General features: G+C 39.7%; 1 protein-coding gene across 1 annotated transcript in view; it reads right to left on the bottom strand.

The window, feature by feature from the left end:
* The window catches only part of CtsK1 (C1 family peptidase 26-29-p), a 141261-nt gene that overhangs the window by 51464 nt on the left and 62183 nt on the right, over window positions 1-27614 (bottom strand). The window contains exons 6-7 of the mRNA XM_067143587.2: window positions 17707-17899; window positions 500-720 (exon numbers count right to left, since the gene is read on the bottom strand). Coding sequence (XP_066999688.1) covers window positions 500-720; window positions 17707-17899 — 414 coding nt within the window. The remainder of the gene's footprint in view (window positions 1-499; window positions 721-17706; window positions 17900-27614) is intronic.

The raw sequence follows: 27614 nt of genomic DNA, 5'->3' as shown, positions 1-27614 counted from the left end.
CGCAGGTAAGAAATCATCTACTCCTGCTGAATTTTTTATGGAAGAATTGGTACAACAAATTGATGAGACTAACCGCTATGCAAGAGAAAAAATACAAATGAATGATTCGAGAAGTACCACATGGAGAAGAAATATAAGTAGGAAAGGGACAAACTGTCCTTCAACTACATGTTTATTGCTTATAGTGTGTATCTAGAGTGACAAATTAATTCATAATATTTTGAGTCAAATTTTGCCTCTTCATTATACCTTCATTGTAAATATAGAGCTTTTTTGAAGGAAAAAAAAAAAACGACTAGTGCAGTACTGCACAAGAAAAAAATTTGTCCGCTAAGGGTTACATTTTTTCCCCAAAGATAATAAACCCACAGATACTCCCCACCTAGTGGTACACATCACGGTGACATAGAATTTCAAAATAAAGTATTTTAGTACTTTACGATCAAAAATTTAACAGTAACACCATTTCTATCAAATTTAAAATTTAGTATTTACTTACCTTTAACTGGAGTAACAGCTCCATATAACCTCCAATCCAAACTTTCAGGTAAACTATCAACCATATCCTTGACATTCTTATATGGGAAAGGCTGACCACCGTTATAGCCTTCACTGTACTGACGACCACGAAGTGCCTTCAGTTCCAAGTCTGTGCGATCAGCTAAATGATTAACTCCAAGCTGGAAGCCAAGACTTGCACGATTCTTTGAGTGAATGTACCTTTAACAGAGATGCTACTATTTACTCACAACACACAACTAAGGGAAATTAAAATAATATGATACTTAAAACTATATTTTGTACATTCTATAGTATTATGTTAATTTCAAAGCTATAGGCATCTATTACTGTAAATCCCATGTACAGGCATTGACAGCAATGGTAGTTTAATGTAAACAAGTGTTAAGGTGCTTTTATGTTAATGCTTCCAGTCGCAGACAGGTAACTGTATTCAAATGTTTAGGTTTTGGAGATTACCTTATCATGAAAAGTAAAACATGTACTAATTGTTTTAAACAACACAGAATAATTTACAAATCTATGTCCTTTAATATATTTTGAAGAAATTTTTGTACATTACTTTTATAATCTATAATCCATAAGAGTTAAATCTTTTAGGAACTTCAACAATTCAAAAAGAAATCAACTATGTAACTCTTAGGGCTGATTGCCAAAACTATGACTAGTTTTAAGCCTAAGACAAAGTCTACGAAAATAACGTCTTAAGATACGCACGATGCTCCAATGCATAAACAATATTCAGCTGTTGTTTAGCTAGAAGTCGTTTAAAGTTTCAATACTGATTCAAAAGTGGAAATAGAAGTATCTTCCATGTAACACTCTGCTTGTCACAACCAATAGAATTTGTATGCACTCGCTCCTAACATTAAGTCTTCCTACACATAACACATCACTTGCACACAGATAATATCGCTTTCGGTTAAAATGAATTCTCATATTATTGAGACTAAAGACACACTCCACCGTACAAGGAAACTTAGATTTGACTATAGTGTTTTTATGGTGAGTATAATCTAAATAGCATCAGCGAAGGGAAGATGAAACTATAATACTGTGTAACCAAAACAGTTGTATGGGCTATATAGATGTAGCTTGCATTCTGGAGATCGTAGGTTCGAAACGCACCACCAGCACCCCTGAAGATTGTTTTCCATAGTTTTCCCATTTTTACACCAGGCCAATACTGGGGCCTGTTATTATGGCTACGGCACTTCTTGCCTTTTCCTATTGTGTGTACTTGCTTGGCAGTAAATATAACTGAATCCCTCCCGGATGATAAATGCGACAGCCCTCTGACAATAGGGACAATTTATTCTGATATGGATGTAGTGACCTATAATTCCAGGAAAATTAACCCAAATATAATAAAAATATATCGGCTGCCAATAATTGTAGTAAAGTTGATATTTACCGGACTGTCCCTTGTGTCAGGCTCAAGAAATAATTTCCTTATATGATCTGTTGAAAAGCAAAGTCTTATTTTAAACTGTACCTCCCCATACATTTCAAATGAATTGCTGTGATTTTCAGCAGACGACTCACAGGAGGCAGTCAAACTAACCTTTCTTCCTGGTATCGTCTCAACATAATACAAAATATATGATTCATGGTGCATTCATAAACTCTGTGATTCACTCCTAAAATTTGAGGTTAAACAGTGTTCTCGGCAGTATTTAAACATGGCTGGCCGAATATCCGTTTTAGACAGTATGTAAATGATAAATAACGTCTTTGCAATGCTGCAGCCATACTTCGACATTGTTTACCAGTAAACATCTAAATACTGTTTCTGCAATCGGCACTTACAATAACTAAAAATGTGAATGTTACCTAAGAAATATAAAAGGGGTGAATCCCCCCTATTTGCCCTTTGATAGTCTCTCAGGATTTGCTCACCACCTGTTTGCCAATCTTCTATCCACTACCATACAGTATCCAGTTTGAATGGCATAACACGTGTGCTTTGTTCACAAGGCATATGGCCTCCCACTTGACCCCTGTTGACTTGTGACAGCACTGGAGGCATACCAGTTACAAAATAACCTGACCACCACAGAATGAGGAAAAGAAAGAAAATCCAACCCTACATTTGTTTACACCAATCTACAATCATCTGTATGTGTATCAGATTTTTTGGTACCTTCTGTCATTGTGGAATACATAATTGTGTAAATCTCATTATCCAGGTCTAATAATGAAATAGGAACCCTGAGGCTTCAAAACAATTACTGTTTGCTTACCATGAGTGGACATTTTGGGAGGAAACCTTGCTCAGGATAGCATACCTGCCAACTTTTAGAAACAAAAAATAGGAAGATTTTTTTTTTGGGATTTCATCACATATATTCCACCATGGACAAGGTGAAAAAAGGTCAGGACAAAAGGCATACATATCCTATGGTTACAATGCAAATTGACCACTAAATTTAAAATCTTTAACTAAAAAAACAAAAATGGTTACAAGAAAATGTACCTAATCATTCTCATTTATGACACATACGAATAATAATATTTATGTCACACCGACACACGCAACAAAATGCATAGTACCGTATTTTCTCGCGTAATTAACGCAGTTTTTTGACAAAAAATACAGGCGAAAACTTTGGCTGCGTAAATTATTCAAGGAATTCAGATATTTACAAATGATTAACTATTCATTTACATTTAAACGATACACCGCATATAATATAAACACAGTTGGTTCAACTCATTTGCAGTTATCGTCATTTGGCATAAAATTCCGGCGTGAGATTTTTTCTGAAAAGTCAAATAGGTTCATCAGGTAAGTTATACATGTGGGTTTGAAGTACCGACACTGGAAAATATTCTTCCCATTACGAGCTGACAATCCGACCTGAAGTGAAATAAATATGAACTAATAAAGTACAATTCATGTAATGTCATAACAATGACATACCGGCAAAAAAACTGTCCAACAAAAGAAGGGCCGGGCATCAAAGGAGGGACCCTGCTACATTACCCGAAACCATTCGTATCCAATCTTGTACGAGTGACGTGTCCATCCACACTTTTTCTTGAATACGAACATGGATCACTTGCAGAAATTTTGCTTTAGGCATTGTTTTTCATTTTAGAACAATGTAAGGTGCAAGCTTTCTGCCATCAGCTGTTACAGTAAGCATTGCAGTACATTGTTGTTTTTTGCTTCCGGTAGTGCGTATGATAACACTGTATGTTCCTTTCTTATCAACTGTTCGACTTTGTGGCATATGGAAACTGACTGGCGTCTGACCTGCGGTTCCAAAAAGGGAGATCAAATATTCCTTCACTTTATGCTTCTCAATCACAAAGCGATGAAAATGGTTGAAATCGTTAGTAATTTTTTGGCATAATATTGTTCTTCATCGCAGAGAAAGTCCATTTCTCTTCATAAAATTAATCAAACCTCGGCTAACCTTCAAATCGGAGACACTGATTTCATATGCAGCGGCTATTTCCCATTCTTTAAAATATAGAATTTCGTGAGAAACGGCTTAGGCTTATCCAACGTTGCATGACAAATTCATATATTTAAGCAGATCCTCCTCTACATGTGGAAACTTGCCGCTTTTTGGTCCACGAAATGCTTTACAAGACTTGTTGGACGCTTGAAGTGCACTTCTGTTATCGCGGTAACGCACATTTCATGTGGACACTGAATACTTGCTGCCCGCTGCCCTATTCCCGTATGTTTCGGCGTAACTGATCGCGAGTTTGTATGATGCAGTATTACTTTAATACTGTGGACTGACAATTTTGAGATCACAGAGTGTCCTGTACACCCAGAACACTCATTAAACTAGTGCAGTGGGATTTCCTGCCAGCTAATAACAGTCTAATGGTTCCGTAAGAAAATTTCCACCTGTGTTTGAGTCATCAGTCCATAGACTGGTTTGATGCAGCTTTCCATGCCACTCTATCCTGTGCTAACCTTGTCATTTCTACGTAACTATTGCTTCCTACATCTGCTCTAATCTGCTCCTCATATTCATACCTTGGTCTACCCCTACCGTTCTTACCACCTACACTTCCTTCAAAAACCAACTGAACAAGTCCTGGGTGTCTTAAGATGTGTATCATTCTATCTCTTCTTTTCGTCAAATTTAGCCAAATTGATCTCCTCTCACCAATTCGATTCAGTATCTCTTCATTCGTGATTCGATCTATCCATCTCACCTTCAGCATTCTTCTGTAACACCACATTTCAAAAGCATCTATTTTCTTTCTTTCTGAGCTAGTTATCGTCCATGTTTCACTTCCATACAATGCCACGCTCGACACGAAAGCCTTGAAAAACATCTTTCTAATTCCGATATCAATGTTTGAAGTGAGCAAATTTCTTTTCTTAAGAAAGCTCTTCCTTGCTTGTGCTAGTCTGCATTTTATGTCCTCCTTACTTCTGCCATCGTTAGTTATTTTACTACCCAAGTAACAATATTCATCTACTTCCTTTAAGACTTCATTTCCTAATCTAATATTTCCTACATCACCTGCCTTCGTTCGACTGCACTCCATTACTTTTGTTTTGGACTTATTTATTTTCATCCTGTATTCCTTACCCAAGACTTTATCCATACTATTCAGCAACTTCGAGATCTCCTGCAGTCTCAGATAAAATAATATCATCGGCAAATCTCAAGGTTTTGATTTCCTCTCCTTGGACTGTGATTCCCTTTCCAAATTTCTCTTTGATTTCCTTTACTGCCTGTTCTATGTAAACATTGAAAAGGTGAGGGGACAAACTGCAGCCTTGCCTCACTCCTTTCTGGATTGCTGCTGCTTTTTCAAAGCCCTCTATTCTTATCAATGCAGACTGATTTTTATACAGATTGTAGATAATTCTTCATTCTCGGTATCTGATCCCTATCATCTTCAGAATCATAAATAGCTTGGTCCAATCAACATTATTGAATGCCTTTTCTAGATCTACGAATGCCATGTACGTGGGCTTGTCCTTCTTGATTCGATCCTCTAAGATCAGACGTAAAGTCAGTATTGCTTCACGTGTGCCTACATTTCTTCTGAATCTAAATTGATCTTCTCCCAACTCAGCTTCAACTTGTTTTTCCATTCTTCTATAAATAATACGTGTTAAAATTTTGCAGGCATGAGATACTAAAGTAATGGTGCGGTAGTTTTCACACCTGTCAGCACCGGCTTTCTTGGGAATAGGTATAACAACATTCTTCCGAAAATCGGATGGTACTTCTCCTGTCTCATACATCTTGCACACTAAATGAAATAACCTTGCCATGCTGGTTTCTCCTAAGGCAGTCAGTAATTCAGAGGGAATGTCATCAATTCCAGGTGCCTTGTTCCTATTGAGGTCACTCACAGCTCTGTCAAACTCTGACCTCAAAATTGGGTCCCCCATTTCATCAGCATCAACAGCCTCTTCATGTTCCAGAACCAAATTATTTACATCTTTACCTTGATACAACTGCTGGATATGCTCCTGCCATCTTTCTGCTTTGTCGTCTTTCCCTAGAAGTGGCTTTCCATCTGAGCTCTTAATATTCATACACCTCGATTTCCTTTCTCCAAAGGTTTCCTTGATTTTCCTGTATGCAGCATCTACCTTACCCAGGACCATACAGCCTTCGACATCCTTGCACTTCTCCTTCAGCCATTCTTCCTTAGCTACCTTGCACTTTCTATCCACTTGATTCCTTAATCGCCTGTATTCTTTTCTGCCCTCTTCATTTCTAGCATTCTTGTATTTTCGTCGTTCATCCATCAGGACTAGTATCTCCTGAGTTATCCACTGATTCTTAGTTGATCTTTTCTTCCTTCCTAACATTTCTTCAGCAGCCCTACTGACTTCATTTTCCATGACCCTCCACTCTTCCTCTATAGTGCTTCCTTCAGCCTTTTCATTTAGTCCTTGTGCAACATGTTCCTTGAAACAATCCCTCACACTCTTTTCTTTCAACTTGTCTAGATCCCATCTTTTTGCATTCTTTCCTTTCTTCAATTTCTTCAACTTCAGATGGCATTTCATGACCAACAAGTTGTGGTCAGAGTCCACGTCTGCTCCTGGGAAAGTTTTGCAATCCAACACCTGGTTTCTGAATCTCTGCCTAATCATAATGAAGTCTATTTGATACCTTGCAGTGTCTCCAGGTCTCGTCCATGTATACAGCCGTTGTTTGTGGTGTTTGAACCAAGTATTGGCAAGGACTAAATTATGATCAGTGCAGAATTCAACCAGCCGACTTCCTCTTTCGTTCCTTTGTCCCAATCCAAATTCTGCTACTATATTACCTTCTCTTCCTTGGCCTACCACTGCATTCCAGTCTCCCATCACAATTAGATTCTCGTCACCTTTTACATATTGTATTAAATCTTCTATCTCCTCATATATTCTTTCGATTTCTTCATCATCCGCTGAACTAGTAGGCATATAGACCTGCACTATTGTGGTGGGCATTGGTTTGGTGTCTATCTTGACGACAATAATTCTATCTCTATGCTGGTCGTAGTAGCTTACCCGCTGCCCTATTTTCTTATTCATTATTAAACCAACTCCTGCATTTCCTCTGTTTGATTTTGTGTTGATAATTCGGTAGTCGCCTGACCAAAAATCTTGTTCTTCCTGCCAACGTACTTCACTTATACCAACTACATCTAACTTTAGCCTATCCATCTCCCTTTTCAGGTTCTCTAACCTACCACAACGATTCAAACTTCTAACATTCCACGCTCTGACTCGCAGAATGTCAGTATCCATCTTCCTGATGATCGCCCCCTCTCGTGTAGTCCCCACCCGGAGATCCGAATGGGGGACTAGTTTACCTCCGGAATATTTTACCCGGGAGGAAGCCATCATCAGTACATCATTCATACAGAGAGAGCTGCATGTCCTCGGGAGTTAGTTACGGCTGTAGTTTCTCGCTGCTTTCAGCCGTGTAGCAGTACCAACACAGCTAGGCCATATTGAGTATTATTACAAGGCCATATCAGTCAATCATCTAGACTGCCGCCCTTGCAACTATCGAAAGGCTGCTACCCCCCTTTCGATGAACCATTCGTTAGTCTGGTCTCTCAACAGATACCCATCCGATATGGTTGCACCTGCGGCTCGGCTATCTGCATCATTGGAACACGCAAGCCTCCCCACTGCGGCAAGGTCACATGGTTCCACCTAATCGTACCTTTAGTTTGCCTTTGGCAATTTATAATATCATTAAAAATAACAGTATATGTTTCATTTGCTTTGCAATCATCAGCTGTATACACAAAAGCTTAGATAAAAAAGCATTAAAGCAAGAAAGTGAATCGGACAGGGGTAAGTAAAAATATTTCTCAATCTTTTTCCATTATTTTAACACAAAACAATTCCTTAGACAACACTTCCGGAGATTATTTCAACTAACTGGCGCATATTTTTCTGCCGGTTACAGATCGTGCAACAAGCTATCCAACCTGAAATGTCTGAACACAACTAACTTAAACCAACAGTGAATCCACCTTTTGAACTACCGAGCTCGATAGCTGCAGTCGCTTAAGTGCGGCCAGTATCCAGTATTCGGGGGATAGTAGGATCGAACCCCACTGTCGGCAGCCCTGAAAATGGTTTTCCGTGGTTTCCCATTTTCACACCAGGCAAATGCTGGGGCTGTACCTTAATTAAAGCCACGGCCGCTTCCTTCCCACTCCTAGCCCTTTCCTGTCCCATCGTCGCCATAAGACCTATCTGTGTCGGTGCGACGTAAAGCAACGAGGAAAAACAAAAACCTTTTGAACTTAGTGAAGGACAAACAAGTGGATCAACCTTTTCAACACATTTTCCAGCACAGTACAATGCGACTAGGAAGAAGACTAGAATTCAATGAAAGAATAAGCACATTCTAGTTAAAAACATTTCTTCTACAACACCCACAACAATAAGTGAATTTAACTACACCTTCGGGACTTAAAAGATAAATTTTAGCTCAATAAGATAGAAGTTTTTAAATTAACTTCCTTGTAACACCCGTACATTTCCCACAGCAACACAACCCGCCCCCCTTCCAACCCATACGTCCTTTACTAACAATAGTTTTAAAGTTAACAAGGATTTTATTATGTGCTTACTTTAATGCTTTTTTATCTAAGCTTTTGTGTATACAGCTGATGATGATCGAAACATGATAATATAAATATAATATAAATTGCCAAAGGCAAAATAAAAAGGTGGAAAATATTTTCTTACAAAACCATTACATTATATCATTGCTACGACTATGAAGTCGATACTTTGTAACAGGTTAATAACAGCACGTTGCTTGTATTTGGAATGCCCGCTTTCATAATAGGAAGCCTGCTACTTGAGTACTTGACATCTTTATTTCAAAAAGCATCCGGAGCTGCGTGATGGATGTGTTAAGTTATGGGTGCGTCAAATATGTGAACATTTCTTTTTCTCCACTTTGGACCCACAAATATTGGTATACGTAAATTATGCAAGGGTGTTAATTACGCAAGAAAATATGATAGTTTCCTCCATCAGACGGTAACGAACTGAAATTTATAGGTATCTCTGAACACTTGGAGATAATGTTTGTTATATTTTTCGGCCATAACGAAAAAAGAAAATACCAGAAACTGTCACCGAAACAACCCTGTTAAAAACATTCAACTCATTAAAATTATGCACTTAAATACACGAAACTACCACATACAAAACAATTCAATATGTCCCATACATTATTAATATACAACTTTGACACAGGGGGAAAGCATAGAAATGCAAGAAAAAACACGTGGCCTACAACTCCGACAAAACTATGCATAGAAACGATGTTAACAGTGCGCGAACACAATAACAAACTCATTCTTTCGTCCCGATTGAGTTTCTAGCGGGCGCTGGCCTCTCTTGCTTGCAGGACGATTGTCGCCCCGAATCCCCAGTTGTATAAAGTGCACACGCTGCTGTGGTGAGCAAGAAACACAATACATGAAAGCGACGGACAAAACCCCCACGAAATAAAGCATCAAATAAATACGCTTGAAAATTAGGTTTTGTAAATTACACAAGCAGATAAGAATTTATCTTTTATCCTAGGGGAAGAGTATTGGCCGTACTAGAGGTTATATTGGTAAAAAATAGGAAGTAAAAATAAATTGGAAAAGCTGAATAAGAGTTAAAAACGAGAAAGTTTCTGGGTAAATCGGAAGGGTTAGCAGGTATGGGATAGTATGTACAAACTACTGGGCCAAACTGCGGAAAACTGGCTGTGCCATAACATATGCTAACTACTGACAGAATATACCCCCTTTCTGAAATGTGAGGCAAAGTGGAGCAATAAGTGGTGGTGATTATTGTTTTATGAGGAAGTACAACTAGGCAACCATCCTCTATGTAACACCAATCAGAGAGAAAAAAATGGAAGGGATACGAAACTTCGAAAAATGAAGACATCGGCCATAGAAAGACAAGGGCCACGAAGGACTTGAAGATTAAAGACTCCCAAGGCCTCGGGAACCTAACACCGTAGGAGTCGGGAAAGAACAAGAGTTGACCAAGGTAGGTCGGATAGGATATATGTAACTAAGGAGCCTGGCGCAAGTGGAAGCAATGCGAGGACTCAGCTGAGGGCCCTGTGGGCGCTAACCCATGCTCCCAAATTAAGATCCCCTGGGGCATCTTTTACTGCCTCTTATGACAGGCAGGGGTACTACCGTGGGTGTTATTCTATCTCCCCCACCCACAAGAACAATAAGGAGTGGAAGATTTTACTATTCTCAATATTAATACCATCTTCTAGTTACATAAATAATACCGTATTTACTCATGTATTAGAACCCCCCCCCCCCCCTCCACGTGGCTTTTTGAGACAAAGAAAATAAATCTTGCACACAAGACCCCCTCCAAACTTAATTTGTCGGAGAAGAACAACTCTGCTTCGAAGTGGGTACAAGCCTTACTGCAGCTCTGACGACATCACACAAATTTGTGAATACTTCCATCCGTACGACACACGCGTCGAAAGTCTTGCAGTACATCTGTGTTTCGTAGTTAAGAAATGTCCACCTCCGTAGCGTAGGCCTACTGCAGCTCTGACGACGCCGCACAAATAAGTGAATACTTTCGTGTCCGACCCACATGATGCAATCACGCATCAGTCATGCTTTAATGTCCTTTTTGCAGTTAAGAATGTCCCCCAGCGTAATGGTTAGCACAATTACCTGCCGTTCTCGGGAGCCTGAGTTCGATTCCCGGTACAGTACTGCTAGAGATTTACGAATGGCCGAAAAGTTGATATGTGATAAAATGGTACATGCAACTCAGCTTCCGGGCCGTGACTAAAGAAAGTGCACCACCAGGTTGAGGAAACAAGTTTACTCTAGTTAAAAATATTCATGGTTATTGCTATTTACATAGCATGCAAGATCATTAACAAAGCGATTGTTTAATATTTCTTAACTTGGACTAATACAGGTTTTGGGGGGGAGAAGTAGGTTTAAAACGTGATAAAAACAATCCAATCATAACAATTATTTTACTCGCCAATGTACCTAACAAATAACAATAACAACAATAATAATGATATTGATTTTACGTTCCCCCTTTTGGCGATTTACAGAGACGCAAAACTTAACATACTATGCGTTAATTAAAAAATGGAGACAACAATCGTACGAAATTAAACATTATGATAAAACTCATTACTGCCAAACCTGTATATATCCATAAATGTGACAAACTTTCCTGTTATTTATTTGTATTATTTCTGTCATGGAGCTTCTGGCACTATCCCGGCACTTGATAGCATACCTAACCTAAACAATGCGGTCTCTCATTTACCACTGTTTAGGTAAATCCTGATGTGATAAATGTAGAGAACGAGCATGAAATACACTTAAAAATAAGAATCTGGCTTTCAACAGCTGCAGTTATCCAAACAATGCTTCCGGTCACTGTGGGGGGTAAATCTCTTAACAAACTCCAGTGGTTTGGCACGCTTTCTACAGCATGGCTTTATTCAGAAGGAGTGGCTTCTGCTACACATACACCAACTGGGAATATCAGAGACCATCTCCAGAAACCATTTGGGAATAGATTCTCACTGTTCGGACTCTATAGTCTAGAATGAAACTATTTTTAAAAGTTTCAAAACGACGGGACCTCGAATGCTCTTGATGGCAGTGAAGATGACATTTGAACGACATGCCAGTAACAGGGAAGTTGGCAGCACAAGGCGATAATTCAAATGAAAGCAGTGATCAGGTTTACTCAGATTTACTGTGTGGTAGGAGTATGACTCAACTGACAGAGACAAATGGCCATTAAATTCTTTTGCATCAATACTGCGCAATATGATATGATACCCTTATCCTTTTTCTTTATGGGGTCGAGTATGAAGCGAGATGAATCTGTGTAGTGAGTTTTTACGGCCGTCCCCCAATTTACAATTTGCTTTACGATGCACTGAAAAATACAGGTCTTATGGCGACAACAGGATAGGAAGGGCCTAGGAGTGGGAAGGAAGCGGCCGTGGCCTTAAGGTACAGCCCCAGCACTTGCCTGGTGTGAAAATGGGAAACCATGGAAAACCATCTACAGGGCTGCCGACAGTGGGGTTCGAACCTACTACAGTAGAACCTCGATAATTCGAAATCGGTTAATTCAAAGTCCCACCTAATTTGAAGAAGCTCTCATTCCCAGAAACATGAGGTACGGTTTTGCATGTTATTTAAATTGTTCAATTCGAAATACGGATAATTCGTAATTCGAAGAATAATGTTGGTCCCATTATCGATTTCAGACTTTTAATTCAAACTGCCTTTATATTTTAAAAAATAGTTTTTTCAGAGTAATTTAAATTCAAAATTTATCCGCGTCATGATAGAACGCGTCTTTCGGAACGTGCTGGGTAGATTTCAGTATTTTCACTCACTTCGGTGTGTTTACAGTGTGCTTCATATTTGCTAAATTTGAGTAAAATCGTAATTCTTTTGTGTTCAGCATTTTAAGGAACACCATAATATCACTTAACAGGCAGTGTGCGGAGAAGTAGAATCCGCGAACTCCTGTAATGCCGACAGCTGGCGAAGAAGCGTGGCTCATATAATCAATGCCAATGAAACTGCATTGTTTTTTTAATGCAGAGCCCAAACGGACTTGGGTTTTATGGGAGGGAATTGCCAGCCGGGAAATCGTACGAGGGGGGGGCGGGTCATTGCACTAGGTTGCAATGCACACGGAAGCAAGAGACTTCTTCCCCTCGTCATAGGGAAGTTCGATAAGCCACGATGTTTTAAGGGCGCTGGGCACTTTCCGTGCAAGTACAGGATATTTAAAATGCATTCAGTACAAGTAATCCAATGAATAAAGGACTTGCATAAGGGAGCCAGCATAATTTATCCTCGTCTTTGAATCGTGCATTTTTTCCTCCCCCTTTCAATGCGTGAGGTTATGTTTGACAGTGATTTATTTCAGTGCATTATTTGAATAATATAATTGCACCTTGTTGGATACATTTCGGGAATAGATTTTTCCAAGGCATTTTAAAAGGTTTAAACTGTGAATCAAGGTGATTGCGTGTATTAATGCGTCCTAGAATACTTTGTGACGCGGCAAGGGTTCGGATTTCTGAATTACGAGATAAGTACCATGGCGGGCAATCTTATAAGGATACGTGTGTCACTGTACTGTGTTCGAATGCAGACGGAAGCGAGAGACTTTCTCCCCTCATCATAGGAAAGTTCGATAAACTACGATGTTTTAAGGGCATTGGGTACTTCCTGTGCAAGTACAGGACATCTATAATACATTCATTTCAGTAATCCAATGAATAAAGTACTTGCTCAGGGGAGCCAGCTTAGATTTCTTCTCGTCTTTGAATCACGCATTTGTTTTCTTTCGTTGCATGAGATTATGTTTGTCAATGAGTTATCCAAGTGAATACTGTATTGTGAATTCGAATACTGTAAATGCACCTTGTTGGATACATTTTGGATACAGTTTTTTCCCATGGCATTCCAAAGGTTTAAACTTTGAATCAAGATTAACAGCATGCAATACAGGTCTTAGAATATTTTTTGATGCAGCAAGGGTTGGCATTTCTGAATTAAGAGTTGGCGGTTAATTCGAAATCACGTAATTCGAAGTCCAATTTCTTCGTCCCAAAGACTTTGAATTAACGAGGGATGAAATGAATGACGTGATATGAGTAACTAAAAAGACTATATTTACTTTATATGTAGGCTTAAAAGTAGTGTTCATCACTTGCTGTCCTTTTGCATTTAGATATACTGCTTTCCAATGAAAATAGCCCGTATAACTCAAATACATTCATAGGTTTGTTCAAGAATAATGTAGAATGTTTACATGTATAATTTATGGCTATTTATAACATAGAAGTCATATGTTCACTGCAGAAAATTTGAGGTTATCGCATAATGGACCCCCCCCCCCCCTACTATTTTTGGCTGTAACTGAGGGGAGAAGAAAAAGGTCTAATAAGCGAGTAAATACGGTATATTAGTTTTACGTCCCACTAACTACTTTTAATGTTCTTTGGAGACGCCAAGGAGTCTGAATTTTTTCCCACAGAAGTCTTTATGTGCCAGTAAATCTACCGACATGAGGCTGGTGTATTTAAGCCCCTTCAAATACAGGCCAACACAAACAACCGAACACAGAACCTCCGACAATGGTTCAACATCCATGATACAGCACACATGATACGGAAAACACAAAATAGGACAAATTACTGCATGATGATCGCCAATCTAGGGGACAACACTAGAAGAAGAACCAGCAGGCCGACCTGGGATCAAACCTGCTAGTAATATAAATAATCATCATCATAATCTTCTCCTTCCTGCACTTCTCCCAATTTTTCTCTTGTTTATTGCTCTAATACATCAAAGGTTTTCGGCGATGGAAGGATGGGAAAGGGCTAGGATTGGGAACGTAGCGGCCACGACCTTAAGGTACAACCCGAGCATTTGCCTCGTGAGAAAATGGGAAACCATGGAAAACCATCTTCAGCGCTGCCAACGGTGGAATTTGAACTCCCTACTTCCTGAATGGAAGCTCACCGTTGCACAACCCTAACCGCACTGCCAACTCACTCGGTTTTTCTCAATTACCTGGGGTTGGATTTAATTCATTTTTGCAGTCTGATGCCTTTCCTGATGCTAATCCTGTGTGTGTGTGGGGGGGGGGGTGTTATATCCACTATTGTGTGTTTCTGGTGGTTGTCTGTGGTGTAATGTGCTGTATGTAAATGAAGATGTGTATTAACCCCTCAGCGTCGCAGCCATTTAAAGAGCTTCCTTCCCCGCTGCCGGATGAGATTTCAACTGCGCGCGTCTGAAATACATTGATTCACTTAAAGCGTTACTACAAGTATAAGAGTAGCACGATATTCACGAAATTTGGAATTCCTTATGATAGAACTATGTACATGCAGATAATGACATCATTTTTTCACATTACCTTAGTAATTTAGTTTCGTGTGATAGAGTTCGAAGCACTCTTCGAGACAGAGACCCACGTCACACTCCTGGCAGCAGTACATCGACGTCTTCTTTTTGCCGTGTTTTGAACACACGACACAACGTCTCCGAGGTTTGGATTTCTCACTTTTTGGTGCTAATTTCCTGATAAAATGTCTTTCTTGCAACCTCGGAACTGTGTTATCTGATGCGCGCCGGCCTTGAATGTTTCGCTCCCCGCCCGTGCGAGCATATTTTGTAAACAAACCTTCTACCAGCTGAATCCGATAAGATAACTGCTCAATGCTTGTCCCTGTGGCTTGTCTGAATATTATTAGAGAATTTAGGACGGTTGCATTCAATAGTCTTTTGAACAGCTTTATATACCATTTAGTTGTTCTTTCTTTCGACTAAAAACATATGTAGTAACTGGCCCTTGAGATCAACGCCCCCCATGCCATAGTTGTAATCTATCGCGCATAAAGGCTTTACTGTTTCTTTCCCCCCTCTTAGTAACACGTCTTGTTTCTTCATTGTGGTATGTGGACACGAACGTAACATTTTTTTTGTCACACCATTTTAGCACAGTGACGGGCCCAGAATGCCTAGCTATTATTTCCCCCTTCTTAAGTTTTTTTTTCTTTTACTTCCTTGGGAACGTTTTTTCTGTTCAGTTTCAGTGTCCCAACACAGTCTGTTGAATGATGATGTTTTTTAGAGCCCTCGCTAATTCTGGACTATTGTAGTAATTTGTCCATCCATAAGGTGTGTCCGTGGCCTAACAAAGGTTCTAACAATTTCAAGACAATTGCTGCAGTTTTCGGAGTTTCGGGTGTGATAAGAGTTGATTCAATGAGAGTTCCTTTCCCTGTGTATACAAGAAAACACCACAAATAACCAGTACTTGACTCACACAGTTCGAATGTTTTTATGCCAAATTCTGAGGCCTTTAGCGGCAAGTATTGCCGAAACGAGAGGCGCCCTTTCCACAGAGTCAGACTTTCATCAATAGCAATATTTTGCTGTGGTAAGTACAGGGACTGAAATTTGTTATTCAAATGACACAGAATAGGATATATTTTGAACAGTTTGGGAGGCCCTTGGTATGTAGACAAGCTGTTATTGTCTATAAAATGCAAAAACCTACATATCATTTCAAACCTGTCCCTACTTATGACATTGAAAACCCAGGTGTTGATATGACCCTGCTCTTCGAAAAATAAGACCGAGATGTTGGCTTTTGTACAATGCCCATCAGCAGAAATAAAGCTAACACAGTATAAATTTCATTTACTGTGACAGGTGTCCAGGTTCGAACGGGTGACCGAAACGAAAAAAGATTTCCACGAGCATTTTGATATTGCTCTGCATACCTGTTAGTTTCTTTCACAATTAACTCTACTATGCTAATATCAAAGAATGTTTCAAAACATTCAACGATTCCCCTGATATTTTGTGCACCACCTCTTGGTCTGAATTCACTGTTGAAAACTTCCCTCTGACCTGTGTAATTATCCATAATCTCCCACACGAAATTTCCAAGTACTGGTTCCTCCTCATCGTCGCTCTCATCATTCACCACTGCATCCGCCACAGCCAAATCATCTATTTCATTGTCACTGCTGCTAATACTGTCACTACTACTTCCGACTAAACTTTCATCTGAATTATACAATATATCAAGCACGTTACTGTCAGTCAAACCACAGCTGGAGCTAGCCATTGAGTGCGGCGCGTCACACGGACTGATGAAGCTGCAGCGAGACCGAAGGCAGCAATACGAAACTGATGAGGGGAATAACATTTATGACGAAATAAACCAACTCGATACATATTTCAGATAAAAGGTTGAGACATCGTCTTTCAAATGTGATCTACACCATGCACAGTTGGTTCTCATATCGTATGACAGAAAGCAGAACTAACTGATGCCTACACAGAGCGCTCGTGGAGAGTTACGAAAATATTACAAACCGAGAAATAAAGGTAAATATAACAAATAAACCGCACTGTCACTGTACAAATAGAGCAAAGAGCATCATGCGAAAAGACAAACTACTCAGATCATCATTTCTTTATTTTATTCTGCGGGAAAGAATGAAGCAAACAGACTTAAAAGAAAAACAGAGATTAAGGCTCAGACTTACTTGACAAATATGTATCCTTGCAAAAACAACTACATTTTAACGATCTTCAATTCTTATTTTACAACACTGATAAACTCCAAAATTTCTTCTTGGAAACACAACAATATGCGTATCCATAACTCCAAAACTCTTCGCGCTATAGCCGTAAATGTGAAACCATGTATGGGTCTATACCACGTATAGAGGTCGGCGGCTACGGAAGAAAAGAGGGTCTATACCACGTATAGAGGTCAGCGCTGAGGGGTTAAGATGAACACGAACACCCATCCCCCGAGATGTAGGAGTAAACCAGACAAAATTAAAATGCCCGACCCAGCCGGGAATTGAACCCAGGACTTTCTGAATTCAAGGCCACTGAGCTGACTATTCAGCCATGGAGCCAGACACTAGTAATATAAATACTGTTACATATCTAAACATATGTTTTTCTTTTTTTTTATAAAATAAGATATGAAACATGTTTGAATAGATTCTGAAAGTTACATACTAAAAATAGACAACTGTTCAAATGTAATTATATAGTGCTACGATTCCCATGAATGCAGATGAATACTACTGAATAAACCTCTTAATGTATAAATAATTGTAACCTTTTTTTTTTTACCTCAAATTCTGTCTAAATATTTCCTTCCTCTGAACATGTTCCTTATCGTCAGGATATTCCTTCTTGTGAGTCTTACGGAAATGGTCAAATGCAGTATCAAGGTGGTCATCATAGTTATGAATAAATTCTTTCATAGGATTAAAAGTAATGAAGTGTTTATCTCCTGGTCCAGGGAATCCAGTGCAGGTAGTATCTAAAAAAGATATAATAATGTATTTTAAAAATTTCAAAGACTTATTCAGAGCAGAAAACAACCATAAACTATACTAAGGGTGCCGATGCATTTTACCATATAGCAACCAGCAATAGTTTCCTTTCCTATATCCCTTTAATGCACAACATGGGCCTCAGAGGTCTGATGTCTCAAATATTTGTTATTTTCCATTATGTGGAGAGAGAGAGAGAGAGAGAGAGAGAGAGAGAGAGAGAGAGACACACACACAATATGTCATTAATAACATCTTAAGCAAAAATTCCATACATTAACTTTCTAGAGTTTGCTGAAAAGTAATTACTGACCAGTTGTTTGAGTTGTGCATTAAAGGGATATAAGAGTGGAGATCTTACTATAGCCTATACTAACCCCACCTTTCAATGACATAAATAATAATTTAAAAAATATTTTTCTTAAAATAAGATAGGAAACATGTCTCAATAGAAGCTAAAGAGTTTCCCCACTTTCTGGACCACTTCAATCAGGAGCATCCTTCAATTTTAATGTTTCAGATGGAATCCGATAGGTGCCTTCCTTTCTTAGATGTTCAAATGAGAAAAAAGCCAGATGGCTCCCTGGGCACGCTACGCAACCAGTCCTAATCACCATTTTGTGCAGATTCTCATGCAAAAAGCATGGTATTTCAGGACAGTCACCATAAAGGAGAAACAAATATGAGCCATCAACTACCCAGAAAGAGATGGACACACTTAAAAATCACATTCAAAGACAAAGGTTACAACAATGTTCAAATTTACAGAGCCCTGCATCTCAGAGGAAGGAATAAGCAATCAGAGAATGAAGCAGTAAAGAAACTGCGAAGTAATACGTCTACCACTCAGTCCTGTTTACTGATATGGAGTTGGGGATGAGGAGAGATCAAAATATATGGAATGTTTTTATGGCCTGATGCCCTTCGTGTTGTCATCCTCATAATACCAATATAAATGGTCCATCATTGGACATTATAAATTTTCCAGCTAACTCATTCTTGGTTGCCAGCGTTTCACCCTCGTGTGCTAGGGTGGGCTCATCAGTTGGTACCTAGCACACCTACCAATACGCTGGCTAGTGCATACCGTGGAGGCCATTGCGTAGGCTAACTGGAGCCACCGGCAGTGCCAATGCACTAAGAGACTTTGTCTCATTATCAAAAATTGATGCCTGCTTGGCCATCAGATGACATAGATGTTGATTCCCATGGGGAATCTGAAATATTTGTCCTGAATGAGTAAATTTATAATACCAATATAAATGGTCCGTCATTGGACATTATAAATTTTCCAGCTAACTCATTCTTGGTTGCCAGCGTTTCACCCTCGTGTGCTAGGGTGGGCTCATCAGTTGGTACCTAGCACACCTACCAATACGCTGGCTAGTGCATACCGTGGAGGCCATTGCGTAGGCTAACTGGAGCCACCGGCAGTGCCAATGCACTAAGAGACTTTGTCTCATTATCAAAAATTGATGCCTGCTTGGCCATCAGATGACATAGATGTTGATTCCCATGGGGAATCTGAAATATTTGTCCTGAATGAGTAAATTTATAATACCAATATAAATGGTCCGTCATTGGACATTATAAATTTTCCAGCTAACTCATTCTTGGTTGCCAGCGTTTCACCCTCGTGTGCTAGGGTGGGCTCATCAGTTGGTACCTAGCACACCTACCAATACGCTGGCTAGTGCATACCGTGGAGGCCATTGCGTAGGCTAACTGGAGCCACCGGCAGTGCCAATGCACTAAGAGACTTTGTCTCATTATCAAAAATTGATGCCTGCTTGGCCATCAGATGACATAGATGTTGATTCCCATGGGGAATCTGAAATATTTGTCCTGAATGAGTAAATTTATAATACCAATATAAATGGTCCGTCATTGGACATTATAAATTTTCCAGCTAACTCATTCTTGGTTGCCAGCGTGCATTGGCACTGCCGGTGGCTCCAGTTAGCCTACGCAATGGCCTCCACGGTATGCACTAGCCAGCGTATTGGTAGGTGTGCTAGGTACCAACTGATGAGCCCACCCTAGCACACGAGGGTGAAACGCTGGCAACCAAGAATGAGTTAGCTGGAAAATTTATAATGTCCAATGACGGACCATTTATATTGGTATTATAAATTTACTCATTCAGGACAAATATTTCAGATTCCCCATGGGAATCAACATCTATGTCATCTGATGGCCAAGCAGGCATCAATTTTTGATAATGAGACAAAGTCTCTTAGTGCATTGGCACTGCCGGTGGCTCCAGTTAGCCTACGCAATGGCCTCCACGGTATGCACTAGCCAGCGTATTGGTAGGTGTGCTAGGTACCAACTGATGAGCCCACCCTAGCACACGAGGGTGAAACGCTGGCAACCAAGAATGAGTTAGCTGGAAAATTTATAATGTCCAATGACGGACCATTTATATTGGTATTATAAATTTACTCATTCAGGACAAATATTTCAGATTCCCCATGGGAATCAACATCTATGTCATCTGATGGCCAAGCAGGCATCAATTTTTGATAATGAGACAAAGTCTCTTAGTGCATTGGCACTGCCGGTGGCTCCAGTTAGCCTACGCAATGGCCTCCACGGTATGCACTAGCCAGCGTATTGGTAGGTGTGCTAGGTACCAACTGATGAGCCCACCCTAGCACACGAGGGTGAAACGCTGGCAACCAAGAATGAGTTAGCTGGAAAATTTATAATGTCCAATGACGGACCATTTATATTGGTATTATAAATTTACTCATTCAGGACAAATATTTCAGATTCCCCATGGGAATCAACATCTATGTCATCTGATGGCCAAGCAGGCATCAATTTTTGATAATGAGACAAAGTCTCTTAGTGCATTGGCACTGCCGGTGGCTCCAGTTAGCCTACGCAATGGCCTCCACGGTATGCACTAGCCAGCGTATTGGTAGGTGTGCTAGGTACCAACTGATGAGCCCACCCTAGCACACGAGGGTGAAACGCTGGCAACCAAGAATGAGTTAGCTGGAAAATTTATAATGTCCAATGACGGACCATTTATATTGGTATTATAAATTTACTCATTCAGGACAAATATTTCAGATTCCCCATGGGAATCAACATCTATGTCATCGGATGGCCAAGCAGGCATCAATTTTTGATAATGAGACAAAGTCTCTTAGTGCATTGGCACTGCCGGTGGCTCCAGTTAGCCTACGCAATGGCCTCCACGGTATGCACTAGCCAGCGTATTGGTAGGTGTGCTAGGTACCAACTGATGAGCCCACCCTAGCACACGAGGGTGAAACGCTGGCAACCAAGAATGAGTTAGCTGGAAAATTTATAATGTCCAATGACGGACCATTTATATTGGTATTATAAATTTACTCATTCGGGACAAATATTTCAGATTCCCCATGGGAATCAACATCTATGTCATCTGATGGCCAAGCAGGCATCAATTTTTGATAATGAGACAAAGTCTCTTAGTGCATTGGCACTGCCGGTGGCTCCAGTTAGCCTACGCAATGGCCTCCACGGTATGCACTAGCCAGCGTATTGGTAGGTGTGCTAGGTACCAACTGATGAGCCCACCCTAGCACACGAGGGTGAAACGCTGGCAACCAAGAATGAGTTAGCTGGAAAATTTATAATGTCCAATGACGGACCATTTATATTGGTATTATAAATTTACTCATTCAGGACAAATATTTCAGATTCCCCATGGGAATCAACATCTATGTCATCTGATGGCCAAGCAGGCATCAATTTTTGATAATGAGACAAAGTCTCTTAGTGCATTGGCACTGCCGGTGGCTCCAGTTAGCCTACGCAATGGCCTCCACGGTATGCACTAGCCAGCGTATTGGTAGGTGTGCTAGGTACCAACTGATGAGCCCACCCTAGCACACGAGGGTGAAACGCTGGCAACCAAGAATGAGTTAGCTGGAAAATTTATAATGTCCAATGACGGACCATTTATATTGGTATTATAAATTTACTCATTCAGGACAAATATTTCAGATTCCCCATGGGAATCAACATCTATGTCATCTGATGGCCAAGCAGGCATCAATTTTTGATAATGAGACAAAGTCTCTTAGTGCATTGGCACTGCCGGTGGCTCCAGTTAGCCTACGCAATGGCCTCCACGGTATGCACTAGCCAGCGTATTGGTAGGTGTGCTAGGTACCAACTGATGAGCCCACCCTAGCACACGAGGGTGAAACGCTGGCAACCAAGAATGAGTTAGCTGGAAAATTTATAATGTCCAATGACGGACCATTTATATTGGTATTATAAATTTACTCATTCAGGACAAATATTTCAGATTCCCCATGGGAATCAACATCTATGTCATCTGATGGCCAAGCAGGCATCAATTTTTGATAATGAGACAAAGTCTCTTAGTGCATTGGCACTGCCGGTGGCTCCAGTTAGCCTACGCAATGGCCTCCACGGTATGCACTAGCCAGCGTATTGGTAGGTGTGCTAGGTACCAACTGATGAGCCCACCCTAGCACACGAGGGTGAAACGCTGGCAACCAAGAATGAGTTAGCTGGAAAATTTATAATGTCCAATGACGGACCATTTATATTGGTATTATAAATTTACTCATTCAGGACAAATATTTCAGATTCCCCATGGGAATCAACATCTATGTCATCTGATGGCCAAGCAGGCATCAATTTTTGATAATGAGACAAAGTCTCTTAGTGCATTGGCACTGCCGGTGGCTCCAGTTAGCCTACGCAATGGCCTCCACGGTATGCACTAGCCAGCGTATTGGTAGGTGTGCTAGGTACCAACTGATGAGCCCACCCTAGCACACGAGGGTGAAACGCTGGCAACCAAGAATGAGTTAGCTGGAAAATTTATAATGTCCAATGACGGACCATTTATATTGGTATTATAAATTTACTCATTCAGGACAAATATTTCAGATTCCCCATGGGAATCAACATCTATGTCATTGTCATCCTCAGTCGAGGAGCTAATGAAGACGAAATGAATGATGGTGAATGTAACTGAATAGGATAGGGGAAGAAATTTGCTGTGGCCTATGAACAGGAACTATCCAGGCATTTGTCAGAAAGTGAAAATGGGAAACTACAGTAAACCATTCTCATGACAGCCGATGGTGCAGTTCAAATACACTTGTCTTCTAAATACAGAGCTTAGCTCAGTAGCCATAGCGCATTAACATGCGCAGCCACACTGCTCGGTTAAAAGAACCACCTACATGCTTAATATCCGTACCACCGAATACCAAAACGCTAAGATCCTTTGCAAAAACACTATTAAAACTATTATACAGTTTTTATTTTATTTTGTACTTACTAAATTAATTTATTTACAAAATGAGATCATTCGAACAAGGTTTCCTGCTTGAAAGTCTAAAATACTTCGTACAGTGGAGCGTTATCTGGAAATGAGCCCATAATGCTGGCAGTATTTCCTCGTTGGATAGCAATTCCTATCCGCTGCCCCAGGGATTCTGTTGAGTCTTCAGTACCTGCAGATAAAAACTATTTTTTGGCACCATTTAGATTCAAACTAGGACACACTGTCCCCACTACACTACACTCTGCTGTAAATAAGGAATTTTGTATATCCCAAAGTATTCATGGGTCAAACATGCCAGTACACTGGCACTAACATTAAGGAAATATACATGGAACATAAAAGAAATATACATCTCAACCAGCCAGCCAAATTGGCAACAGCAAAGCGCATTCTATCTTTTGGTCATGTGGTGTTCCAAGATATTTGAGCTCCTACCCATATAAAACACAACAGGTGTAAGTTCATACAGGAAGCTCTGGAAATATGCAAAAAAATCTCAATGATTTAAGCAGAGACACTGACTATCAGTTAAGAATTGTTGTCAGCTATTAAAGATCTAGGTAGTGTACTCTTCCCTGTCCTTCACTGAACCCATTTCATTTCGTATTTTCAAATTTGCATTGTGGCATTCATTATTTTTAATATGCACCTGTTTAATTGTTCCTTTCATTTTCCTCTTGTCCTTTTAACCTTCATTATATTCTTTCCATGTGGCCTGACTAGTCTTCTTCATTAACCTCAAGAAGACATGGATGGATCACTTCTACTGATGAACCCGTCCACCGATCCACAGTTGAGGACTTCAGCAAAAACCTGGCAAGAGGCAAGCCAGCTGGACCAAGGATTTAACCCTTTCCGGCCCTTAGCGCCCGTCTTTTCATGTTGCCTTCCGGTCCTTAGCGCCCGACCACATTATCTACTCACGTCCGAGATCTTTGCGATAATTTTGTATTATTTTCGGCAGTGAAATGTTTATAAGGTATTTATAAACACGCAGTATAATCTACAAGGCTTAGAAAATAAAAGAAGAGCGATAATCTGTCTTGAATTTCCGTGCGCGCGAGTCAGCTGTTTCGTTCGTAAACATGGCAGGATTGAGTGCTGCGGACATTGAAAACGAGCTGAATTTAGGCGAAGAAGGTGACACAGAATCGTTGAGTAGTGGTGGAAGTGAATTTTTAGTAAGTGAAGAAGATATCAATGAAGATAATTTTAGTGATATCAGTGATGTAAGTGAAAACGGATACCCAGAAATCGGACCTCATGGTGATGCGCCGGCAATTCAGGTAACACAAACATTTCGTTTCGTTACTCCGAATGATTATGTGGGTGATGTTGGACCTGTCCATAATTTGGAAATTGGATCACGAGAACTAGATTATTTTTTACATATGTTAGGAGGAGACAAACTATTTCTTGACATAGCCAATTGCACAAATATCAATTCAGCATTCAAACAGGCACAATCCGGTAAAATAGATACTGAATGGGAAGACACTTGCTCAGAGGAAATAAAGGATTACGTTGGAATTCTTATATACATGGGCATCTTTCCACTTCCAGAATCACGTGATTATTGGTTTAGTCCAGACATTGAGTGTCCTATAATAAAGAACTGTATGACTTAAGAGATACAAGATTCTCACAAAATATTTTCATATTGTGAACGTTAGACAGCTAAAAGCCAGAGATGATCCCTCTTACGACATGCTTCAAAGAGTTCTCCCACTCTTGCAAATAATGGACAGCTTCCAGTACAAATACAATCCAGGCAGAGAATTAGCTATTGATGAGGCAATGATCCCATTCAAAGGACGCAATGTTATGAAACAGTATATAAAAGATAAGCCGGTAAAGTGGGGTTTCAAAGCGTGGATTCTTGCCACTCCGAAAGGATATGTTCTCAAAAGCAATATCTATCGTGGTAAGAAGGAACCCAGGAATAAGGACATGTTTTTGGGAAACCAGGTTGTCATGAATTTATTAGAAGATAGGTTAGGGTCATACCATCATGTTTATTTCGATAATTTCTTCTCATCCGTGGGGTTATTACAACACTTACATGACAATGGAGTATATGCTTGTGCAACTACAAGACCAAATCGTAAAGACTGGCCAGCTGAACTAAAGAATCCTAAATCTCTGAAATTGAAAAGGGGAGAAAGTAAAATAGTTCAAGTGGGTGATGTGCAACTTTGGTTTGGCATGACAACAGGGACATCTGTGCTGTTTCCTCAAACTGTGATCCAAATGTCACAGTTGAAGTAAAAGGAAAACTGGCAATGGAAATGAGCAAATTAATGTTCCATGCCCTTTAACAATTCACAGATACACAAAATACATGGGGGGTGTAGATAGATCAGATCAAAAAAGATCATACTATAGTTTGGGAAGGAAGACGGTGAAATGGCGGAGGTATATTTTTGGATTTGCACTGAACACTGCAATAGTGAATAGTTTCATTTCATATAATGATACTAATCAACCAGCACCTTCCAGACATGGTAACACTCAAAGGAACTTTAGATTGGCACTCTATAGACAGCTGATAAATAATTTTTCATCAAGGAAGCATCTTGGTCGCAAACGATCGTTACCATTGACAACACTTTCCCCAAAAAATCTACACAAAATCACCAAGATATCAGGAAGGAAGAAGGTGTGTGCATATTGTGCATCTGCTGGAAGGAAAGCAGCATCAGGAAGAGGGATTCAGACAACATGGGAATGTGACAAATGCAGCCTAGCTCTATGTTGAGTGGGATGCTTCCTCCAGTATCACCAAGAGACGGGGGTGGAAGTATGAACCAACAACCCTGTGGCTCCTGGACTAGAGATACGAATGTGTTGGTATGTTTTCTAATATTATTGAAAATTTGAATATATTGTGGTCATTAGTTTTTATTATATTAAACATTTTCTGAAACAATGTGCTATGCTTCACTTTTCTCTAAATAATAGGTTGAATCCTGGGGATAAACGGAGTGAAAATGCGGGCAGGAAAGGGTTAAAAAAGTGTCCTGTAGCCATGCTAGAGGGTAATACCATCTCCCAAGGGAAGAGAGGGTCAGTGTATCTGCTTGCATGAACATGACTGCTTGGTCCAGAAGGCATTGTGTTGGAGTGTAGTCAGGTGTATGGTGCATCACTGAAGGCGATGTCTTCCATTCGGACAGTATCACCCTATTAACATGGCACTAGTACAGCACGGTGTGCTTGTCACCAGCTGTTTACCTTTTCGCATGGTTAAAGGTCCCACTAACTAACAACACACCTCCATCCCTCACCATTTGTCCCAACTTTTACATTATTAATTTTATGGTATTTAGAATAATTCAGTGATGACTTTTATAAAGTTTATGAAAAAATACCAATTGTACATATCACGACCCATAGGTGATTTTTGTCAATGACACATACATATGAGCAAAATACTGTTGTAAGTTCTAGGCTGCAAGTATAACCACAAAGAGGCTTATACCCTTGGAGAGCTTACAGTTTCTATATGCCTGGTTTACAACAAAAATGCTAATATGAACAGCATCTTGTCAAACAACAGGCAAATATAAGTTCTTATGAGGTATAAATCACCATAGATGTTCAATCCTTTCTTGTAAGGAGCATTTCTCAATTTATATTGTTTAAACAAAACAATACATTTTCATTGTATAAATAATATACTTATCAATATTTATAAATACTTTAAAAAGTTAATCAACTTCCCCAACATCTTCAGTGTTGTGCATGTAAAAGATCTCTGGTGATACATTTGGTATTTACCCGACAAAATTAAATCTCAGCCATAGACGCCCAAGAGAGATCCGGTTTACTCTGTCTGCCATCTAGCGGACCTAGAGTAAGACGGAACGTCGAAATTGACGAGCAGACAGCCAGATGGCGTCAAATCGAAATGTCTGCACACGGTAGCTGAGGCCATACGATGATTATTATTATTATTATTATTATTATTATTATTATTATTATTATTATTATTATTATTACTATATAAGCTAAGTACAAAATCAATATGAACAACATAATTCATAAAACAAAACTAATTAAATAAATCTTAATACTGTTATTTTGAACCACTTGATAATATCGAACAGACTGATTATAAATTATCTGACCTCCCCAATCTTCGCTCCAACCTTGGTCTAAGGTTTTAAAAACTTGCTTCCCAAGAAAAAAAGGTAAATAACTTGCTTAGAAAAATTTAGATTCAAGAATCCCTAAAGAATAATTTTCCTACATCCATCATAGTAGCAAAAGCAGCATCTGAGCTTTGGTTTTGAGGTTGCATACACATTCAGATCAATACAGCACTATCAACCATGAAGAATAAGGGACAATTTTCAAACAAGGGAGGATTAAAG

Source organism: Anabrus simplex, chromosome 3, assembly GCF_040414725.1.
Source record: "Anabrus simplex isolate iqAnaSimp1 chromosome 3, ASM4041472v1, whole genome shotgun sequence".
Classification (NCBI taxonomy): Eukaryota; Metazoa; Arthropoda; class Insecta; order Orthoptera; family Tettigoniidae; genus Anabrus; species Anabrus simplex.
This window is presented reverse-complemented; position numbering and strand designations above follow the sequence as displayed.